Source organism: Cryptomeria japonica, chromosome 11, assembly GCF_030272615.1.
Source record: "Cryptomeria japonica chromosome 11, Sugi_1.0, whole genome shotgun sequence".
Taxonomy (NCBI): Eukaryota; Viridiplantae; Streptophyta; class Pinopsida; order Cupressales; family Cupressaceae; genus Cryptomeria; species Cryptomeria japonica.
This window is the reverse complement of record NC_081415.1, coordinates 642,508,549-642,529,720: the sequence shown is the minus strand read 5'-3', so window position 1 is coordinate 642,529,720 and position 21,172 is coordinate 642,508,549. Positions and strand designations below refer to the sequence as shown.

The following is a 21,172-nucleotide window of genomic DNA, read 5'->3' as shown; positions in this document are numbered from 1 at the left end:
GCTCAAACAATCCATTATGTCATCCATCCTAGGCAAAAGAAACTGGTATTTCACTGTGATCTTGTTTATTTCTCTAGAATCGGTACACATTCTCCACTCTCCATTCTTCTTAGGTGCTAATATTGTTGGTATTGCACAAGGGCTCGGACTTTCTCTGATCAAACCCTTCTTCAACAGCTCCTACACTTGTCTATTTAGCTCTTCATTCACTGTCGGTGTCATCTAGTGTGGAGCTTTGTTAGGCAAACTAGCTCCGGGAACTAGGTCCATGCAATGACTGATACTTCTCACAGGTGGCAATCCATCAGACACATTATCTGAAATGATGTCTTCATATTCTGTCAAGAAATCTTTTATTTCTTTCAATTGTTCTTCTTCATGCTCCGAATTCTCAGTCTTCTTAGGAACTAAGACAAACCACACATTCTCATGTCTCAATCCATCCAGGAATTTACTTCCATCCACCAAACAGATTATAGCATTCGTACAGACTTCACTCTTCAAAGGTTCCTCCAAGGGCAACAATATTTGCTTCATACCATTGGCCACAATAGTGTATGTATTCTTCCTCCCATCATGTATTGCCTGTCTATCAAAATGTCAAGGTATACCCAACAAAAGATGACAAATATCCATAGGCATAATATCACACAATACTTCATCATGATAATTCTTAATTTTCAATTTCACCAAACATTGCTCACTTACTAACAACTTATGTTCATCCTGAATCCATTCTATCTAATAAGGCTTAGGGTGCTTCAATCTTTCCAAATTCAACTTATTCACCATCTCTTCTGAAACAAGATTATTTGAACTACCACTATCAATAACAACTTTACAGCACTTACCAGATACCTTACATCTGGTCTTGAACAAATTATTTCTCTGTGAGGGCTCTTCATCTCTCCTGGTATGACACAAAGCTCTCCTCATCATCATCAGTTCTCCTTTTTACGGTTTATTATCCGATCCGATGGGGTTTTCTTCCACCATTGTTTCTCTTCCGGTATTCTATGTCTTCTTACACTCGAAAGAATGATGTCCTTCTCCTCCACACTTATAGCAAGTTCCTCTAAACACTTTCATGTCTTGTCTTCCAAAATTCTCATTATGATAGCCATCCGGTTCTCTCCTCCGGTAGAAATTTCTATCATCTTTCCAATATGAATTACCTTCTTTGCTCACTTCTTTGTCCTTGTTATGATTTGCATAGGTTCCTCTACCTCCGGTATATCCTCTTCCTCGAAATCTTCCTCTGGAAAACCTTCCACCTCTGCATCTCTTCCTCTGCTCATGTCTTTTGTTTAGCTTCTCTTCTGCCTTCAAGGCATACTGGTAAGTCTCTTCAACACTATGTAATTTGATCAAACTGAGTTCATCTTGTATAGACACTCGTAATCCATTCAAATATCTTGCAAGTTGTTCAACTTCATCATCAACATGTTCGGAACTGATATTCAACTTGTAAAATGCTTCGGTGTATTCCTTCACACTAGATTCCTTCTGTTTCAAATTTTGTAACTTTCGGAGCAGATTTACTTGATAATCAGCTGGCATAAATTTTGATTTCAACTTAGCAACCATCTGATCCCATTTCTTGATCTTCTCTTTACCTCTTCTCTATCTATCAACCTGCAAATGCTCCTACCAAAGAGATGCATGACCTTTTGACCGGGTACAAGCATATTTCACCTTCCTTTCTTCTGCAGTGTTTTCAAAATCAAAATATTTCTCCATCTCCGAGATCCAATCCATCAATTCATCTGAATCCAACTTTCCATCATATTCCGGTGGGGTAAAATGAGGTTTAGTATTTGCCCTACTCAAAACCCTCAAAAACCTTTCCTCATCCCGATCAACTACCGGTGGGTTTACTTGTTTTGCCAGGGCTTCTTCTCCTCCATCTTCACTTACATCTTCAATGTGTCGGCCTCTTCTATGAGCTGTCTCCACAGCTTCCAACCAGGCTACTATTCCTCGCAACATTTCCATCACACCAGGGTCTACATTCCCACACGCTCCACCATTCCTAGTTCCTCTTTGTGCCATCTTTATGCCAGTCCTCTGCAGCTGTAGGTCGGATCCACAATCCACCACCCTACAACAAAATTCTTAGGACAATGCAATTTTTGGAATGAAAGCTCGCTCTGATACCACTTGAAGCAGTCACCGGCTAGGAGGGATCTTAAAGAGATCAGTCCAGACCGGTCAGTAAGAGTAAACACAATGGAAGCACATGGACATAATGGAGGCAATGCAGAATAGATTGAATTATATCATCAAAACCTATTACAACCAACCGGGTTACAGAAACCAACTCACAAGACTGCTAAAACATACTCAAAATATAGAACAGGTCACAACTGGGACCTTAAATCTTAAGATCTATCTTCTTTGCTCAGTCTAACTTCTTGATTGCATTCTAATGCTCTATTACAATGATTTATACAATCCAAGGAGATTTGATCGGCCCAAAAAAAGATCAAACCCTGAAGAACAAGACCTGACATGCGAAACCAACAAGGTTGGCCTCCGCCAAAAAACTTCCTCCGAAAAATCTAAAGGAAGAAATGTAGATCACGGAAAAAGGTCAGCCACATGCTAAGAAACATCGAAATCAACGCTCAGGGCTCCGCAAGCTACGGAAGGGATCCAGTAGATCACCAATGCAAATAGGTCCAGACAACCGATAATAGAAAACTGTCTCAGAAACCGGTAGCAATAACTTGCCGGAAAATGATCCAAATGCTCCACGGTTTGGAAATTGATCAAGTCTTCAACCAAAATCCAACTTCACAGGTTCCAATGAGCTAAATCCGGGACACACAGAAAGAAATGCTCAAACTGCAAACAAAAAGCAAAACATAAAGGAAATGTTTTTGGTTGATGCAAGATTGCTATGAACCAGGGATGCTCCTGCATCAATGTTGCTACAACCCCAAGTGATTAGGGCATGTGCTTTGGTACAAATGAAAGGCAATGCATTGGATACTAGAATAACCTTGTACAAGAGCTAGGGTTTTGCCATGGACTAATGTGTGAAAAGCTAAATAACAACTTATGAACAACCATTTACAACAAATAGAGAACTAGTAAGTTATCTTCTATAATAAATATATACAAAGGGTGTTGAAATAGTAGCTAGCTCGGATACCTATCTATTTTATTTTAATGTTGTCAATGACAATTAAAATACACATGTATTATCTATTATGTAAATCGAATGTAGGGCTGGGCCCAAATACATGTAACTTGTAATTATGTCTTGCTTGGAAAAGACCTATATATAATGTAACTTGTGGATAGGACAAGCCCTATAAATCTAACTTGTAATTTGGTCTGACCCTAATTGGGCGATGTAACTTGTGGTCCTATATTAAATGTAACTTGTAGATAGGGTAGGCCCAATATGTATTTTGAGTGATTATGTAATTGGGTCGGGCCCAAACTCATGTAGCGTGTGGTAAAGGCAATCAAGCAATAATGTCTTAATAGGTCAAGACCTATTTGGATGATATACATAATATTATTATTAAATTAACAAAGCAGGCCGACTTGAGACTTGACACCACAAGTCAAGTATATAAGCAAGTCATTTGCATATCATAATGAATCAATTTACATACAAGGCGAATCGTTCTTAAGGCTGTCAACACATGTAATATGCTCTCCAACATTTGGTAATCTCTCTCTCTCTCTCTCTCTCTCTCTCTCTCTCTCTCTCTCTCTCTCTCTCTCTTGTGCGAACTTGCTCCTTATCCATTGTGTGAAGGCTGGTTGTTACGTGATGCTATCAAGATCTTGCGAAGCTAATGAAGACTTTCCTTGAGCGAATTTGATGCTGATGATAAGGGCTGCAATCTCCATTATCATATAAAGAGAAATTCAGATCTGATATCTTACTGGTTGAACAACAATCTGAGATAAGCACACTTGCCTTGTAATTGCCTACATTTGAGATAATACACATTGTACTTTGTGGCTGGATTTTTCACCTCCAAGAGGGAGGTTTTCCCAGGGTATTGGTGTGTCTTGTTTTGTGTTTTTATTGTTGTTACTGTTATGTTATAACTTGATTATTTAAAATTAACATCTAATTGCTTAAAATTAACATGGTATCAGAGCTTTAGGTTCATTCTAAATAATCAGATTATTAGTTATCCTTCACTTTTAGTTTGTTGTTAGTTTTTGCAAGATGGTTACAGGTCTGAAAGTCGAGGACATACTTGAAGGTGCCCTAAATTTTACACCATGGAAGGTTCGTTACGGTTTGTGAAAGATAAGGATCTGACTGAGCCTTCGGATCTGGATGAGCTAAAGCAATTCAAGAAGTCTACCGTGATTCAAAAAGTTCAACAACAATGTCTGCTTGACAAATTAAAGGCATCGATGGGACAATAGCAAGAATAAGATTCCAGGTGCTCTCATTCCTCTATTCTCATTTATAGGGTCCACCTAGTTGGAGATTTGCATCTGATTACCTTATTGTTATTAGTGTCTTATCTAGTGCACAAGTTTCTCTTGCTTGTTAACTACTTCATCTTAGGGTGCTTTCATATGTCGGCTTGTGCACTTGTTTTTCAGATCTTAGTATTGCCTAACTTTCTTCCTAAGGTTTGGAACAATCACCCTAGTTCGAGCCTTGTTCTTGTGTTAAGAATTTGTTCTAATCCAGTTTGAACTATTGAAGATAGTTATGCTCTACTCTCTATTTTAAGTATGTTTAGCTCTCAACCTATTTGATGTGGTGATATGAATTGATGCATTGATCTAAATACATCCTTGGCACTTAAGACTTCAGCATGTGTATTCAGATATAAATCTAGGAGTATTATGATGGATATAACAACAAGCACAAATAGAAAGATGAATAAATTTATAGGAGATTCAGAAACATGGAATCTCAGTCATTGGTGTGATAGACATCCTACTTAGTATCTATGTCCAATGTTGACCTTACTATCTTCATATTATGATATGATCCCTTATGACACTTGTTGCATAGTTCTGATGCACTGTATTCTATCTAAGTCTCGAAATGCTCAATAGTCTTGTTGCTCTGGAATTATATACTCTTATGATGTGTCTCTTGATTTGCATCAAATCTCTTAACATCGTATGGACTACATTTTCTGTTCTGTTTTATGTTTGGATAAGGTTGTCATGTAGGGTTGTGACTGTGTAACACTTGGTTCTCTTCAACTCTTCATAATAGGCCCTCATGTTCTTTGTTATGTTTTTATTATAACCTTGCTCTGCTCCTCTTGTGTAGAGGATTGCCTTTAGCTCTAATGCATTTTTTGTCATGGCTTTCATCATCCTTACATAATATTCATTGCGACACTATCTCTTCAATTTAAGCATACTGCCTATTACATTCTTTGAAGTAAGTATTCTCTTGATGATGAAACCTAAGATGAATGAGGTATCTAACTTATTGAAGCTGACTTTCGATCATACGCTTGTGCTCAACTACAATGTGTATCCTTTTGAGTGGTCAATACTCATCTGATTTTACACATTGGCTGGAAAGACAATTAGGCTTATATACCTTGCTTATGGATTTTGTAAAATGTTTTCTGAGGTCATACACTTTTGTAAAATGTTTTTTGAAGTCATTTGCCTTAGTTTTCTAATATAAGCTAACTCTCTGTTATTCAACTATGGAAAACAATTTTAGAATGTTGTGTAGCTTTACACTATGGTTGAAGTTGATCATAGACTGACAATATCCTTTTGAGCAATCTTGGCATATGTTGTCAATGGTGGAAGTCTAGATAAGTTACTTTACATGTTAATTCATTCTATTGGGATATTTTCTCTTCAAGAGTTTCTTGAATTGCCATGCCTTCAAGCTTAAGAGGGAACTTGGTTTCTTCACTTGAAGGTATGCCTTGATCATAATGATTGTACTATAGGTCCATTTCGTAAAAGAGAAGTAGGGAAAATATTGGCATTTCTCATCTTTGATTTATGGTTGCCTACCTTGATTGATTCTTAGTTTATGCAATCTTCATGAGATTTGATTATTACAATTTTAAATTAAGAATCAAAAGAGAGTTCCATATGGAAGTTTTTGAAAATATGAAGCTAGATGTAGTTACAAGGAAACATTTGCTCTTGCTGCTAGATATACTAATATTAGAACCACTATAGCTAATGTTGCAAGTTGGAAGTTAGATATAAAGATTGTTTTCTTAATGTTATCTATATTGAACAACCTGAAAGCTATGAGATTCATAATAGAGAAACTCATGTGTGCAGACTGAAGAAAGCTCTCTACGGTCTCAAGCAAGCTCCTAGGGCTTGGTGTGAAAGAATTGATAAGTACTTAGTTAGTTTAGGGTTTTATAAGAATGATGTTGATCCTAACATTTACTTTAAAGTATTTAATGGTGAAATACTAATTCTGGTTTTATATGTGGATGATTTACTTCTAACTGGTGAAGATAGTCTCATCATTAAGTGTAGGAAAGAATTAGCTACTGAATTTGAAATGAAGAATCTAGGTCTAATGCATTACTTTCTAGGGTTAGAAGTGTGGCAAAGACCTAATGAAATTATTCTAAGTAAAGGAAAATATACTATTGATATATTGAAAAGATTTGGTATGATGGATTGTAAACCTATGTCTACTCCTATGGAAACTAACTTGAAGAAGTTGAACATTTCTGTAGCTAACTCTGATTTTGCTGATCCTTTAGAGTACAGGCAGTTGATTGGAACCTGGATGTATCTAGTCAACACTAATTTGCTATGCAGTGAGTGCACTTAGCCAATTCATTAACCAACCAAAGCATGTTCATTTGGTGGCAACCAAGCACATCCTGAGATACTTGTGTGGAATAGTTGGCTATGGATTGAAGTATCCAATCAACACAGTAATCAATTTGGAAGGCTACTTCGATTCTGATTGGGCCACAAGTGTTACTGACAAGAAAAACACTTCAAAAATCTGTTTCAACTTGGGTTCCGCTATGATCTCTTGGGCCAGTAGGAAACAGTCCTCAGTTGCATTGAGTATTGCAGAAGTTGAATACATTGCTTCAAGTGTGACAACTAGAGAAGCAGTTTGGCTTCGCAAACTTCTTGCTGGGTTGTTTGGACAACCTTGGGAATCCACTGTTATTTATTGTGATAATCAGAGTTGTAATAAAATATCTAATAATCTCGTGTTTCATGATAGGTCAAAACACGTGGAAAATCATTATCACTATATTCGTGATATGGCACAAAGAGGTGCCATCCAGCTGAAATATATCAAGCACTGATGAACAGGTTTCTGATGTTCTCACCAAGCCTCTAGCTCGAGTGAAGTTTGAGTACTTCAAAGAGAAGCTTGGAATTGTGGAGAACACAATATTGATTGAGAGGGAGTCTCAATCCTAGTGATGCAATTTAGACTGCATCTTCCACCCTTTGCGAGCAATGCAATATGGAGTCACCCTCTGCGAGCAATGCAAGGTGGATCCATCCTTTGTGGCAAGGCAAGATGGACATCATGAAATGAGTTCATGATATTTATGTATTTTATTGCAGATATATTCTATGGAGCTTATACATTCATCCTTGCGGGCAATGCAAGATGAAGGTCATGAATGGATCATGACAAGTGGCAGCTATCCTTCCTAGTTAAGAGGGAGTGTTGAAATAGTAGCTAGCTCGGAAACCTATCTGTTGTATTTTAATGTTGTCAATGACAATTAAAATACACATGTATTATCTATTATGTGAAACGAACTTAGGGCTAGGCCCAAATACATGTAACTTGTAATTATGTCTTGCTTGGGCAAGATCTATATATAATTTAACTTGTGGATAAGATAGGCCCTATAAATGTAACTTGTAATTTGGTCTGACCCTAATTGGGCGATGTAACTTGTAGATAAGGTAGGCCCAATATGTATTTTGAGTGATTATGTAATTGGGTTGGGCCCAAACTCATGTAGCATGTGGTAAAGACAATCAAGCAATAATGTCTTAATAGGTCAAGACATATTTGGACGATATACATAATAATATTATTAAATTAACAAGGCAGACTGACTTGAGACTTAACACAAGAAGTCAAGTATATAATCAAGTCATTTGCATAGCATAATGAATCAATTTACATACAAGGTGAAACATTCTTAAGGCTGTCAACACATGTAATTTGCTCTCCAACATTTGGCGATCTCTCTCTCTCTTGAGCGAACTTGCTCCTTATCCATTGTGTGAAAGCTGGATTTTAGGTGATGCTATCAAGATCTTGCGAAGCTAATAAAAACTTGCCTTGAGCGAATTTGATGTTGATGATAAGGGCTACAATCTCCATTATCATATAAAGAGAAATTCAAATCTGCTATCTTGCTGGTTGAACAACAATCTCAGATAAGCACACTTGCCTTGTAATTGCCTACATTTGAGATATACACATTGTACTTTGTGGCTGGGTTTTTCACCTCCAAGAGGGAGGTTTTCCCAAGGTATTGGTGTGTCTTGTTTTCTGTTTTTATTGTTGTTACTATTATGTTTTAACTTGATTATTTAAGATTAACATCTGATTGCTTAAAATTAACAAAGGGTTTTGAAGATAGATTAGGGATTGCTTGTCTTACAAAATGATCTAAGGGTCATGTCTTTATATATTTGACTTTAAAAATTTGAAAATTTTGCCACGAGAGTCCATACATAATAACTAATTGAAAGCTAATTTAGGCCCATTATTAAACTTTGAAACCAAATTTTTTGGTGTCAATGAACATAAAAAATGAACCCATATTCCAATGTGAAAAATGTAATCTAAAAACTGAACAAATAATTTGAGAGCTAATAAACGTTTAGGGGGTTAAAATCTACTCTTAATTATTCATATAGAATTTTGATTAAACAAATACTTCAAATCAATCAAAATCAAATGTTAAGACAAGTACTCCATACACACAATATAACATAATATGGAAGATAAAAATATGTATGTTTCACCATTACAATAATGTAATATTTTTAACTATATTAAGAATTAAAAAACTAAAAAAAATTGATACTCAAATGCTTATGAGATAAACAGATCCCTTTATCTTCAATTAATTATCCATATACATGACAATATAATTAATATGATAATAAATAATATATTAAGTACATAATTTTCCTCAAAAATAATTCCTGTCCATTTCTAGATGAATATTATGCGCACTAAAAATGTCCATTGATTATATTAAGGATAGAAAGAGTGAGGTCCTCTCTAATTTAAAAAAAACTACGCATGATTCAATAACAAATTCACCGTCTTTTAGAGAAAAATAAACTATAATAGCATTATAGCTTGATAGGTTCCCTAAAAAACTAGGAAATGGATTATTGGAAAATTTCCATGAGAGATGCTAAAGGGATTATTTCTATTCCCCAAAAGAGATGTGGGTCAGTCTTTGAGAGAGTATGCTAAATAAGCTAATTTTGTAAATTTGATATTCAGAATAGAAACCCAATCCAATTTGGCACAATGAAATTGGTTTAAAGCAATGAGCAGCTAATAAGAATCACAGTGAAAATTAAATGATTTTCAAGCATTTTCCACCATTAAAGATGAAGGAATGACAGAGTAGGTAACGAAATAAGCTTGGAGGCTACCATAAAACAATAGTGAGCCTATGTCACAAGCAATACTAACTCTATTTGTAAAGAAAAACATAAAACAAACCAGAAGAGAGACATCTCTAGCCAGCAGTGTCTTCTCGAACATGCAATGGCTACAATTGTTGTCCATAAGCTCAAACGTGAAGCTCCTTACACCGGTGCCAAGTAGCATTTGTACATATATCACTCATCTCAAGAAAATATAGATTACATTATTTACACAAGTTCAGTTGTTGGGTTATCAAAGCATACCAAGCCCGATCTCAAATCCTTACCTGCCAATCTAAACCCATGCAGATCTCCAATCTAGACCCCTTTTTAGCTATCTAGTTATGAGAGAGGTGAATAGCTAGTCGAACATAGACTTCTTGAAGAACACTCGTATACTGCAATTGTCTCTTTTAGGCCTCCTCGACTTATTCTTCTGCTACTAGCCCTCTTACAGTAACAGTGTCTATTTTCAGTCAAAGCAATCTGAATTCTTCGGTCTCAGCCAGTGTGGAAAAGTCACTGACTCGACAGTTTGAAATACCCCACTTCAAATTCTTGCTATGAAAGAAACTGTCTTTGCAATTGAATATTCAGAACTGCGTCCAACCAAACCTTTTTGGCTTCCAACAGACATGCTGAATTTTGTCCAACTGTAAAGCTCTCAAACATTGATGGATTTGAAACTTGCCACACCTCCCTCCGTTGGCAATGCTTTTGTGAGCAGAAAACCAGTCATTTTTTGTTGTAGGATGGGGAGATGGCCTGCATGAAACTTTATACAGTATCTTATAGAACTTCGCAGCAGAGTTCTTAGATAAAGAAAGTTTAAATCATAGGACAGATACATCATGAGGTAAAATGACCATATACAATCTTCTAATACAAAGCATAATCAGGGAAAATAGGTAGGTACTCATATGTTTCTTCCACCTTACTGCTGTGAAACAGGTCTGAAGGAAACAGCAAGGAAGTAGTGCCTTCAGAATTCTAGATTCCAGATTCTAGATGTACTAACTCCAAGCCAGAATTAGAACACATAATTACTTAATCTAACTGCTTATACATTAAAACACAGCTACTTGATGCCAATTAAAAACAGACGGGGCTAAAGGAATCACAGACTGAGGATGATCTGTCCTCCTCCCCGCAAGAGAGTAGTAAGCCAAAATTTGAGCTGCCTGCCCCTGTGATTCTTCTCCTTCCATGTCTTCAGAAAACAAATCCCTTGACAACTGCAGGCCAGGTGAGAACTCTATATTCCAATAAGGTCGAGCCATAGCTAGAAGATTAGCACCAGTAACTGTTGCGTTATACCCTTGAACCCATATATACTTGAGTGATTTTAGGCTTAGCACTGCAGACGCCAATGCAGCCTCGCTAAAGAAACAACCTCTAATTTCGAGTCTTTCCAGCTTTGGGCATCCCCTGGAAAATTCATGAAGTCCCAGATCAGTTTCACCGGCAAAACCCAATAGCATCCACCTTATATTGGTACTGTATTTACCAATGTAGCTGAGACCTACGTCTGTCAACCCTCCTGGCCTCACATAGAATGCAAACCTATTCAGCTTTTCACAGCCCTGAAGCAAAGCCTTAACCCCGTTATCAAGAGGCAAATCAGTGATTTGCTCTTCCTTATCCAACAAGACTAACCGGAAATCTTTAAGATTTTTGCAACATTTACCAACAGTCTCCAGTGTTGAGTTGCACATATCTGAAACATAGACAGCAATATATTCAAGAAGGGGGCAGCCTTGAGCTACAGAGGAAATCCCTTTGTGAGAAATCCAGCCTTGCTCATCCTCCAAAGTTGGCTCATCTGCACCTCGCTCCACTCTAAGCCGTTTTAGTTTCTTGCAATTGTTAGCAACAGCTTCTAACCCCTTGTCCCCAATCACATTTCTGGCCTGTATACAAACCAATCATTCCATAACTTTCAGATGTGAGTGTTTGTACTTTCATCCAATTTTGGAAATAACACGAGATCTCAAAAAAATCAAATCAAAACACAATAAATTATTTTAAATAATCCTCTATGATGACTACACTTGAGGGATATAAAATTCAGAAGATAAAATATATTAAATTTTCTGAAGTTGTTCGCTATTTGCATAAGATTTGGAAATGCAATTCTTTTACGGCAGCTTGCCAGACTTTGTTTTTTTAGTTATTTTTGTATCTCAGTATCATTTTCAAACGAAAGTTTTCTGGGTTGGTTAAGTAAATCCCTCGCTAAATTGATCCAGAAATGTGCTAGATTTTCCAACGAAATGGTTAACATATCAAAACACTGGAACTAACATGTTTAGCCAAATGGATTTACTGCAAAAATGGTGAACACAATAAAATGCCGTAACTAGCATGTTTAGCAAAATCTATTGAATCGAAATTAGTCTCAAGCTGATTCTTGCCAATATGCCCAATAATGCCCATTCATTTGTACTGTTTCCCTCAGCATCACAGAGTTAGGATTGAAGGATAGATTCTGCAATGTAGTCTAGTGGAACTACTTGAACCCTAAATCAGGATCGCTCTTGATTCAAAATCTAAAACTAGGAAGAGATTTCACTATCTTCCACTCATTTCCATTTTAACCCCAGTGCAGTCATATGATACGGGAGAAAACTGGCATATGGTCATCTATCTGCTCTAGTGATGGGAGGATTTGTCTCTGAATATGCTTTTGAGTGCTTATGCATCAGCAAAGCCTAAAGCTTTTAGGAATCGAAAACATGGCCAAAAACCTGAAAATCATGCATCTTTTGGACTCGATTCAAACTTCTGTCATTGATGGAGGTCAAAATAAGTGGCCCTGGGAACTACCACTATAATGAGGGATGCAGGCAGCTCTCAAGGTTTATTGTAAAAATTCTAAAGAAGACAATAATCTGAAGATTCTCAACTATTGCGAAATGCAATGCACTTGGTTAATTATTTTGCAAGACTTTAGAAATTAGGTGAGATTAAAAAATAAAACTACAAAACAACTGAACGTTATTACATGAGATAGAATAAAAACTTAAACGTGAACTTATGACCTAGGTGTCAGTTTTGCGTGTTCTTACCTCTTTACAGAATTTGTATTTCTGCCCTCTTCTCTGTTCTCTAAGTATTTCTATTTCATACAATACTCCCTGACATGGTACAAAAACCGAGTTAAAGAGGCTTTACAATTTAGCTCCGGACGGAAGGTTTTGCTTCTGTAAGCTTGATTCCAAAGTTCAGGATGAACTCCCTTACTCATTTTTTGACAATAGAAAGGAATGTATGGAAAAGTGTTGAAAAAAAATTAGAATTTCAAAATCTGACCATCAACATCAACTATGCTATATATTATTCTGGGAGGTATTAGAAACCAGATTTCAACTTTCAAATTTTGAAAACGCACAGAAAGATCTCTCAGAATCAAGAAACATCCAACCCTGCCAGACTTCATTGTAGTAAAAACCTGCATTGTGCATTTGTCTACATGTATCTCTAACTCTTCTAGTCAGTCGGAAGTGGAAAACCTCTGATAAGTTTTCAGTAGCATACTTTCTAATAAGGGTATCCAAGATTAGTTTGCTATACAGAAAAATGAGGAAATGCATATTTTAGGTCCAGAGATTAAAGTAGAGGCTTACTGAAATATTCAGAAGAAGGATTTCAATATCTATCTGAAAAAAATAGAGTTTACATTTTAATTATAAGGCAGCACATCATTGCGAAGTTTCAGATGGAATTGAGGAAACCATGCTCTCTGGAATCTTCGGATCCAGATTATTCTGGTTTCAAATGACTATATGATATTGCAAGCAAGACGTAAGGTACAAAGATTATGAGAAATGATTTTCTAGGGAAATTGCAAAAGTTGTAAATTTAAATGATTCAAAATTGTTAAATTGTGAGCAATGAAGCTTAGGGTGCACTAAGAATTGCCTGTGGGAACTGGGAAGAAGACTGTGACAAGCATGTCTACTTTGCAATTTCTTCAATGCAACTTCACACAAGTAAGTCCTAGTCATTAGTTGATGGTTACAGAAGTACTCTTTTTCTAATGCAAAAATAATATAACATAAAGATATCAGAAAAAGTACTCTTTTTCTGAAAAGGATACGAAACACCAGAATAACAAACTATTCAGAAATCATCAGGTTAGAAGAAAGCCGAGTGTCATTGTAAAGAAAAAGAGCTGGTCATTATCCTTTCAAATGCGGTAAAAAGCTGGTCCATCAGAAGGTTGCTAATAGAGTGAACCTATGCAAATATACCAATGATGAGGATTGTTATCCAACTGTGATTGATTATCCAATTCCATCGAGAGCAATGGTAGGTAATATGTTGACTTTTTCGCCTCACAGCATATGTTATTGAACAGATAATGGTTTACCACCTGTAAAAAGAATCCATCAAGTTTGGGAACTATTCTTGAGAGGTGATTGTAGTAATGGCATTTGGGGGGAGGGCATTGTACCTATTCAGCTTTCTGGTTGAGTGACAAAAAGTATACATGATTTGTTCCATGCACTTAGGCGCTTCCAACATAGTATCAGAACAGATGAAGATTGAGATTGCATTTGATGCTGAACCCTAATAGTTGAAGATTAAGAAGGCAGAAGTGTTTGCCAAGATTGCATGAGTCGAAACTGGAAAGTCAAGTTTATCAAGCCAATATTGTAAAAACAAGTTATAGTCTTGGGGACGCTGATCCATGACATCTGTGGTTTGGACATCTAGGCGTGCCAAGCTTGAAGACAATTTGAAGACAACTTAAATGCTCCTCATGTGGACTTCGATGAAGTTAGTTGTTTGGCAATCTGTGAAGGGTTTGTGTATTGAAAAGAAACGCATTCTCCATCATATAGTTTTCAAAGGATTGTGGAATGTCCATTTGGAGTTTGAGAAAGGTTATCACTTTGCTGTTGATAAAGAACTTGTATTGAAATTAAAAAATGTAATGCATTTTTTCCAAATGGCACCTAGTGTCAGAGGATGGTGGAATCTCCACATGATCTGTGGACAACCTGAGTCTAATCGATCCAGATTGACAAAAGCTAACAAGGGAATGATATATGAAGTGGCTAGGATTAACAAATAAAGCTTATATTCCACGCTTTCATGTCCCCTGGTGCAAGGCTTTTTCTCATATTCCTAGAGAGAAGTTTTTGAAGTTATTATCCAGAAGAGAAAAGCAAGCAAGCTTCCAAACAAATTGTGTTTCCTAATGCAGAACTACTGAGAAAGAGGTACTTGAAGCATCTGAGGTTGAACATCTAAAGCATGTCCACAATCCTTAAGATTTGTTTGCAGACATAGATAAGCCCATTAGTGCGAAGTAGGATCAGCTAGTTTGAATTTTTAAAGTAAGAGAAAATTCTTGAAGACAGATAAAATTTCAATGGAAATCTATTAAACACAGTGATCCAAACATGCAATTGAGAGTGCTTTTGCAACAGACGTAGCTAATAAATACACAGTAAGCTGGATCAGAACATGGATTGCAATCAGCAAGAAATGTATGGTATCTGAAAAACTACTCTTGATTATGTTATTTGCTATCATGGAACATTTAATTGATCACTGGATGGGCTTACTAGAAGGAGACTCATTGCCCAGAGACACATCTTCATGACCTCCATCGTAAAGAATGAAGGGAAGACATAAGATGCTCAAGAAATGAATAAATTAATAAAAAATGTTCTGTAACATTTCAGGTTTTTCTCTTTTGAAATGCAGAATATGTTCTGTCTTAAAGTAAGCGTTTTATGTGCCAAATTTGCTCTATTTAAAATGATCATTTTAGAATCTGAGAAATAATTATTCAGTTTGTTCTTTATAAGCTTAGCTTTCTATCAAAAGGAAGTCTGGAGTTAGTTAGAGTCCCTGGTAGGAATTCGGTGTTTTTCTTAGGTGACAATGAAAGGGGCTTTGGTATACCAGTTTAATTGTATGGCATACGCTGTTGTGGCTCATAAAGAAATAAAACTGCAAAAGATTTGCTTCAGGAACTCAAGGTTAGAATCTTGCCTCGAGAACTTCAAGATTAGGGCAGAGGCCAACCAACTGGCAATGATTTTCTGTGCTCAAAAATGTATACTGCAAATCCAATTTCTTCAGGGCAGAAGCTCTTGGAAGTATAGCGGGCAACTCAGCCTCAGCCATAAAGTTCAATCCCAGCAATGAGGTCAACTTTGGAGGAAAGACTATTGATTGAAACACGTCATGTTCTTGACCATTGCCGAAACAACCACCGCCAAACTCTTCTAATGCAGTGGCTTTCTTTAGAACATTTTTTAAATCCAGCAAATCACATTCACTGACCTTCAATGAGTTTAAAGATGGACAATTTGTTACTATTAGCTCAAGGTCACTAATATTGATCTTTTCCAGTCCTGTCATATAGAAGTTCAAAACTTCCAAAGAAGAATTATTAAGAGCAAGTTCATGTAGCCACTCCCCACTTTCCTCTTCAATGGTACTCTCCTCCAACATAAAAACCTTAAGAGACCTGCACAAAAAGAAAAACATGTGGAGAGTTGATACAAATGTAGTTCAAACTTCAAAAAGAAGGAAATAAAAACAATCCAGAATCTTCCAAAATTGAAGTAAACTTAAGGATGTGTAAGAAAATTCTCACGATAAGCTAAAAACAATTTAAGATGGATAACCACCTATAATTGCTATCTCATGATCAAAAAATTAAAATCTGTACACTAGACTCCTATCTGGTGTGCAATCACAATAACTTAAATTTTGCCCAGGAATTTCAACCAACACAGGAATAGCAAAGCCCAGAGACATATAGGTACCAAAACAGTGAATTAAGTACCCAAAGTCAAACTCTGTTAAAATTTGAAATGAAATACCATACCGTTTACCCAAAGTCAAACTCTCTGTTAAAATTTGAAATGAAATACCATACCGTCATATGCCCAAAAATATTGTTGTTATTGTATCTTGCAAGTAAAGTTTCAAATTTTTTTAGGGGTATTCAACTCCTTAAACGGCAAGATAATAGCGATTATGCTTGCAGATTGCGGTTTCCAAATCAGTACAATGGAACTTGTGACAGAAAAAATTATCTCAATCACTGTTTGAATTTGAGCTGGTGAAACCCATAGCTCAAAAGTTAGCTTGGAATTGGATGCAATCCAAAGCTTCACTGCTCACAAATTTTCCAGCTGCATTTACACACAAGCAGCCGAAGCCCAGGGTAGCCAGGTGAAACAAATATTCCACCTAATCACAGGAAGAATCAATTCACTTCTCAGCTCAGGATCATCGGGCACGGTAAACCAAAGGAAGTCTAATACCCTCACTTCTGAATGGCTTTCTTTTCTAGATGTTTTCGAAATCATCTCAAGATGGGCTGGGCAGGGCTGCACTGCATAGCCAGAGCATCCTTAAGCTCATATGCCACGTGTAGAGACCAAGCCATGGTATACTCATAGACCTCACACCAGCGTACAAAAGATTCCTGAAATTGAGTCTATGCTTTTGTAAAGCAAGTTTACTCAGCCACCCAAATCTGCAAAGTTCATAAAGCCTTAGATGAGGTTTATGAAATGCTAACCCATGCTTGTAAGCATATGTACTCATGATAACTGTAGTACAGGCGATTGAGGCTTTTCACACTTGTGAGGATTGGATTAAATTGCAAAAAAAAACAGGTAAGGATTCCAGAAAAATTACTAACCTCAACCCTATTTTTTGACTAAAAAAACGAGATTTAATTGCAAGTTCTCTATCCAAAAATCGGTTTGACTAATTTTAGGCATATACTCAATTTTTTGAGGAAAAAAATCAGGCAGAGGGTCAAGAAACAATTTATCGCAATGTATAAAAGATTTCTGCCTCTACGCTACTAACATTTACAGTCATAATCTCTTTCAATCTAGGCATATCCTATAAACATTCTAGCGCGTTCACTCACAACCTCTTCGAAACATACAACGACAAGATGTTCTAGACCGTTACCGTAGGTGGGAAAGATTTCGATCTAGTCATTCTATAGACATTCCAGTATGTTAATTCACAACCTCTAAAGAAACATTCTATAAAAAGATGTTCTAGACCATTACCCATAGGCAGGAAAGACAATATATATACTTAAGTTTATCAATGTGAAATCCAATGAAATACATGTAAGTGTTAAATTGCTTGTAAAGTGGCCATTTTCATATAGATAACAACCAAACAGGAGATGATTAATATACAACATGCTACAAGGTTAAACAGTTTGCACGTTCACCAACATCACAGACATAACAAAAACAAGCTAGATAGTGAATACATTTTTATTGCACAGACTAAAATCAACAAGATTGGCTGAGATGGGTGATTTGCAATATGCCACTGAATCAAATAATATGTATAAACTAACCAGCATCACATGGATAACAACCACAAGCCACAGAGGGTAAACTGTTTACTACAAAGGAAAACCAACAAAGTTAGTTGAGATAATTGCCGTGCAAGATGTCAGTGTATAAAATAGCTCGTATATTAATCAATATCACATAGATAACACCCATAAGCTAGTTAGATCGTACAGATGTACTAAACAAAACGAAACAAGGAAGGGAGACTCGGATACACAGAAATAACCAAGTCTATTTTTTTCCCATTTATGAACCGCACAGCCGTTATCATATAAACTGACTTACATATATTTAGTGACTATTTTATTTGCAATTTTTGAATGTTTGTTTTATAGCCCTAAACTGGATAGGTCACTGGACCATAACCATACATTTTTTATACAGCCCAAATATGGGCTTGCATATTGATATGTCTGTAAACTCCGAACTGTATCCAGGAGTAGCAAATCTGTTTCTGTGTTATCGGACGTACAGATATGCATATCTGGGCAGGGGAGGGGAAGTATCTTACAACTCTGAACAAAACCAATAACAGAGGCTGAGATATACAGTAAGAGTCATATCTAAACCTTCCCTAATCTTTACCATATATGGACCACGCTGTCACTTCCTGATAAATCGACTTAAAAAGTTAAATAAAAATAATAAGATGATAGATTTGCAAGATGATACAAGATTTTATAGCTTGTAAATTAAGCAACATCACCTGTATAACAACCACAAGCTTGAAAAGCCAAACAGATTTTTTATCAGAACAAACCCAACATAGACCGAGGCACACAGTAAGAACCAAAATCTGAATCTTTATCATTTATAGACTCCGCTACCACTGCCATACAAATCAACTTAAACGTACACCCAACAAAGTTGGTTAGGATGATTTAAGAGCAAGATGTGAGTAGATTTAAGAGGAGTAAAACCAACAAAGTTGGTTGAGATGATTGATATACATGATGCCGCTAGATTCGATGGCTTTTCAATTAAGCTAGATCAAATAGGTGACAAGCACAAGCTCCAGAGGCAGACGGATTGACTATACAGAACAAAACAATCAAGGGAGGCTGAGGAAAGAACCAACTAGCTCCAGGGAGTAAGAGCCTAATCGGAATCTTCCCATGTATAGAGCACTCCGCCGCTACCATATAAATCAACTAGAAGGTATAGCAAGCAAGTCGATTGAGATGATTGATGTCCATGATGCCACAGGATTAAATAGCTTGTAAGTTAAGCAATATCAATCAGTGGTCACACAGAATAGTTTACAGAACAGAACCAACAAGGGAGCCTGAGGTAAGACCCAACATGCTCGAGGGAGTAGGAACCAAATCTGAATATTACTCATTTATAGAGCACCCAGCAATACCATATAAATCAACTTGAAAATAAAACCAACAAAGTTGATTCAAATAATTGATTTGCAAGATGCCACTGGATTAAATAGCTTATAACTTAAGCAGTATCACATAGATAACAACCAGAGGGCATATGGATTGGTTATAGATAACAAAATCAACATGTGAGGCTGAGGCACAGGGAAACGGCCAAATCTGAATCTTTCCCAATCTTTCCTATTAATAGCCCACCTGCCACTACCATATAAATCAACTTAAAACCACCCTTTTCCATTCAGATAACGCACTGCCACTGTCACATAAACCGACTCAAAAGCAAAAGCCTGTAGAAGAATCAGGAATTGCAGTAACAGTAAAGCTCTCACCAACGGAACCTTAAACCACCCATAAAGAACCTCGAAAACACTGAATCTGTAAGATTTCTAACCAGGAGAGAAACCCAGAAAACAAGTTAATACACAACACAATTAAAGAAAAAAACCCAACAACTAATTACGAAATCCTGCAACACCACAATCACAAAATTGATTCTACAATTAAAGCACTAGAAGCCAATTCTCCAACTGAACTCATACCGGCAACCGCGGGCGACATCCTGTAGCCCCCTGGTGCTAAAGCCGGAGCACTTCTCAAGCTTAAGCGACTGCAGCATATGACCACGGCCCCTAACAAATGTCCCCAAATCGTGATCAGTGAGAATCATTCGCCTAAGATGGAGCGCCTTCAAGCAGATGCAGGTGAAGGAAATATGCTCAATCCAAGGCTTAGCGTAGCCCCCCCAGTCAGGGGGCAACAAATTGTACATGGCGGCTCTGGGTTTCCCCTTAACAGTGAGCGACTCAAGGCATTTAAACCTGCGGGTGAGATCTGCAGCGCTGATGGAGTAGCAGAAGGCCACGGTCACATGCTTGCGAGTAAGGGCGTCCACCTCATACCATTTCTTGCACACCAGCGAAACAGCCCGCCGATCCAGAGGCTCATCCAAGTGCGCCATCACGCATTGCAAAGCCTCATCGCTTAGTCCATTACTCCTCACCCTCGCCATGGCTTCTCTGCACTGATTCCCCTCACCACCCAGTGCCTATACTCGTCAACCCGTTGACATATACTCAATGCGTATACTCATCGCCATTGAAGCATCTTCTCAGCTTCATAAACAAACACATTTTATCTAATGTCTTCTGTTTTTTTCCTTTTTCTTAAAGTTTTTCAGGAGCTCAAGCTGCTCTATAAATTCTTTTTTTCCCTTCCCCTGTTAAAAGTTTTCTAGGATATTATAGAAAGTCACCCTTTCGATCCTGTCCGTCGAATGCGTCCATCGGACGGCTGGATGGGCATGTTGCAGTCGCTGTCGCGTGATGAATGTTTACGTCGTTATGACAGGAGCCCGTGCAATCTGGACCGTCAGTGACTCGGCTGGAATTTTGCCACGCTGTCTCAGTCTTATTCATACGTTCTAGTAGCGTGAGAGGTTGATTTGTTTTTTATTTTTTTTATCCTTATCTATGGTCCAAGTACATAAACAATGGTGAAGCCATTTGTTTTATCTATGCTGTCCAAGTATATTTCCATTTTTCTTAATTATATTTATTTTTGGGTGTGTGGGCAAATGGGTTGAGCTTATCATTGCAGTGAGCGTCCACCCAACAGAGGAGGAAGAAGGAATAAATTATTAAATTAATTAATTAATTATATGAATGAGAGTGATGTGAGTAGAGAGAGACAAGGGAGGGGTCAAATGGGTGGTGAAAGATCACTATTTGTATATTGGAAAGCGGGGTGGGTATGAGGTATTATAAGCATCAACACCCTTGCCTAATCAGTGGTTTATTTTCAATGAATTGA

The 21,172-nt window shown here is 37.1% G+C and overlaps 1 protein-coding gene across 1 annotated transcript; it reads right to left on the bottom strand.

Annotated features, from left to right (window-relative positions):
* Window positions 1–9,533: 9,533 nt before the first annotated feature.
* Window positions 9,534–20,569, bottom strand: LOC131055875 (coronatine-insensitive protein homolog 1a). The gene is made up of 3 exons (XM_057990194.2): window positions 19,903–20,569; window positions 15,622–16,102; window positions 9,534–11,522 (listed from the first exon to the last, which is right to left on the bottom strand). Exons 1-3 carry the CDS (start codon window positions 20,370–20,372, stop codon window positions 10,680–10,682), a joined length of 1,794 nt encoding a protein of 597 aa, XP_057846177.2. The 5' UTR covers window positions 20,373–20,569; the 3' UTR covers window positions 9,534–10,679.
* Between the last annotated feature and the right edge of the window lie 603 nt (window positions 20,570–21,172).

Bases quoted from the DNA above. Each gene is read 5' to 3' on its own strand.
- LOC131055875 (XM_057990194.2), bottom strand. From the start codon at position 20,372: ATGGCGAGGGTGAGGAGTAATGGACTAAGCGATGAGGCTTTGCAATGC. The intron at 16,103-19,902 runs GTATGAGTTCAG...CTTTTTGTGCAG, and splicing joins GATGTCGCCCGCGGTTGCCG to GTCTCTTAAGGTTTTTATGT. The intron at 11,523-15,621 runs GCAAGATTCTAA...GTTTGTATACAG, and splicing joins CTAATCTTGAAGTTCTCGAG to GCCAGAAATGTGATTGGGGA.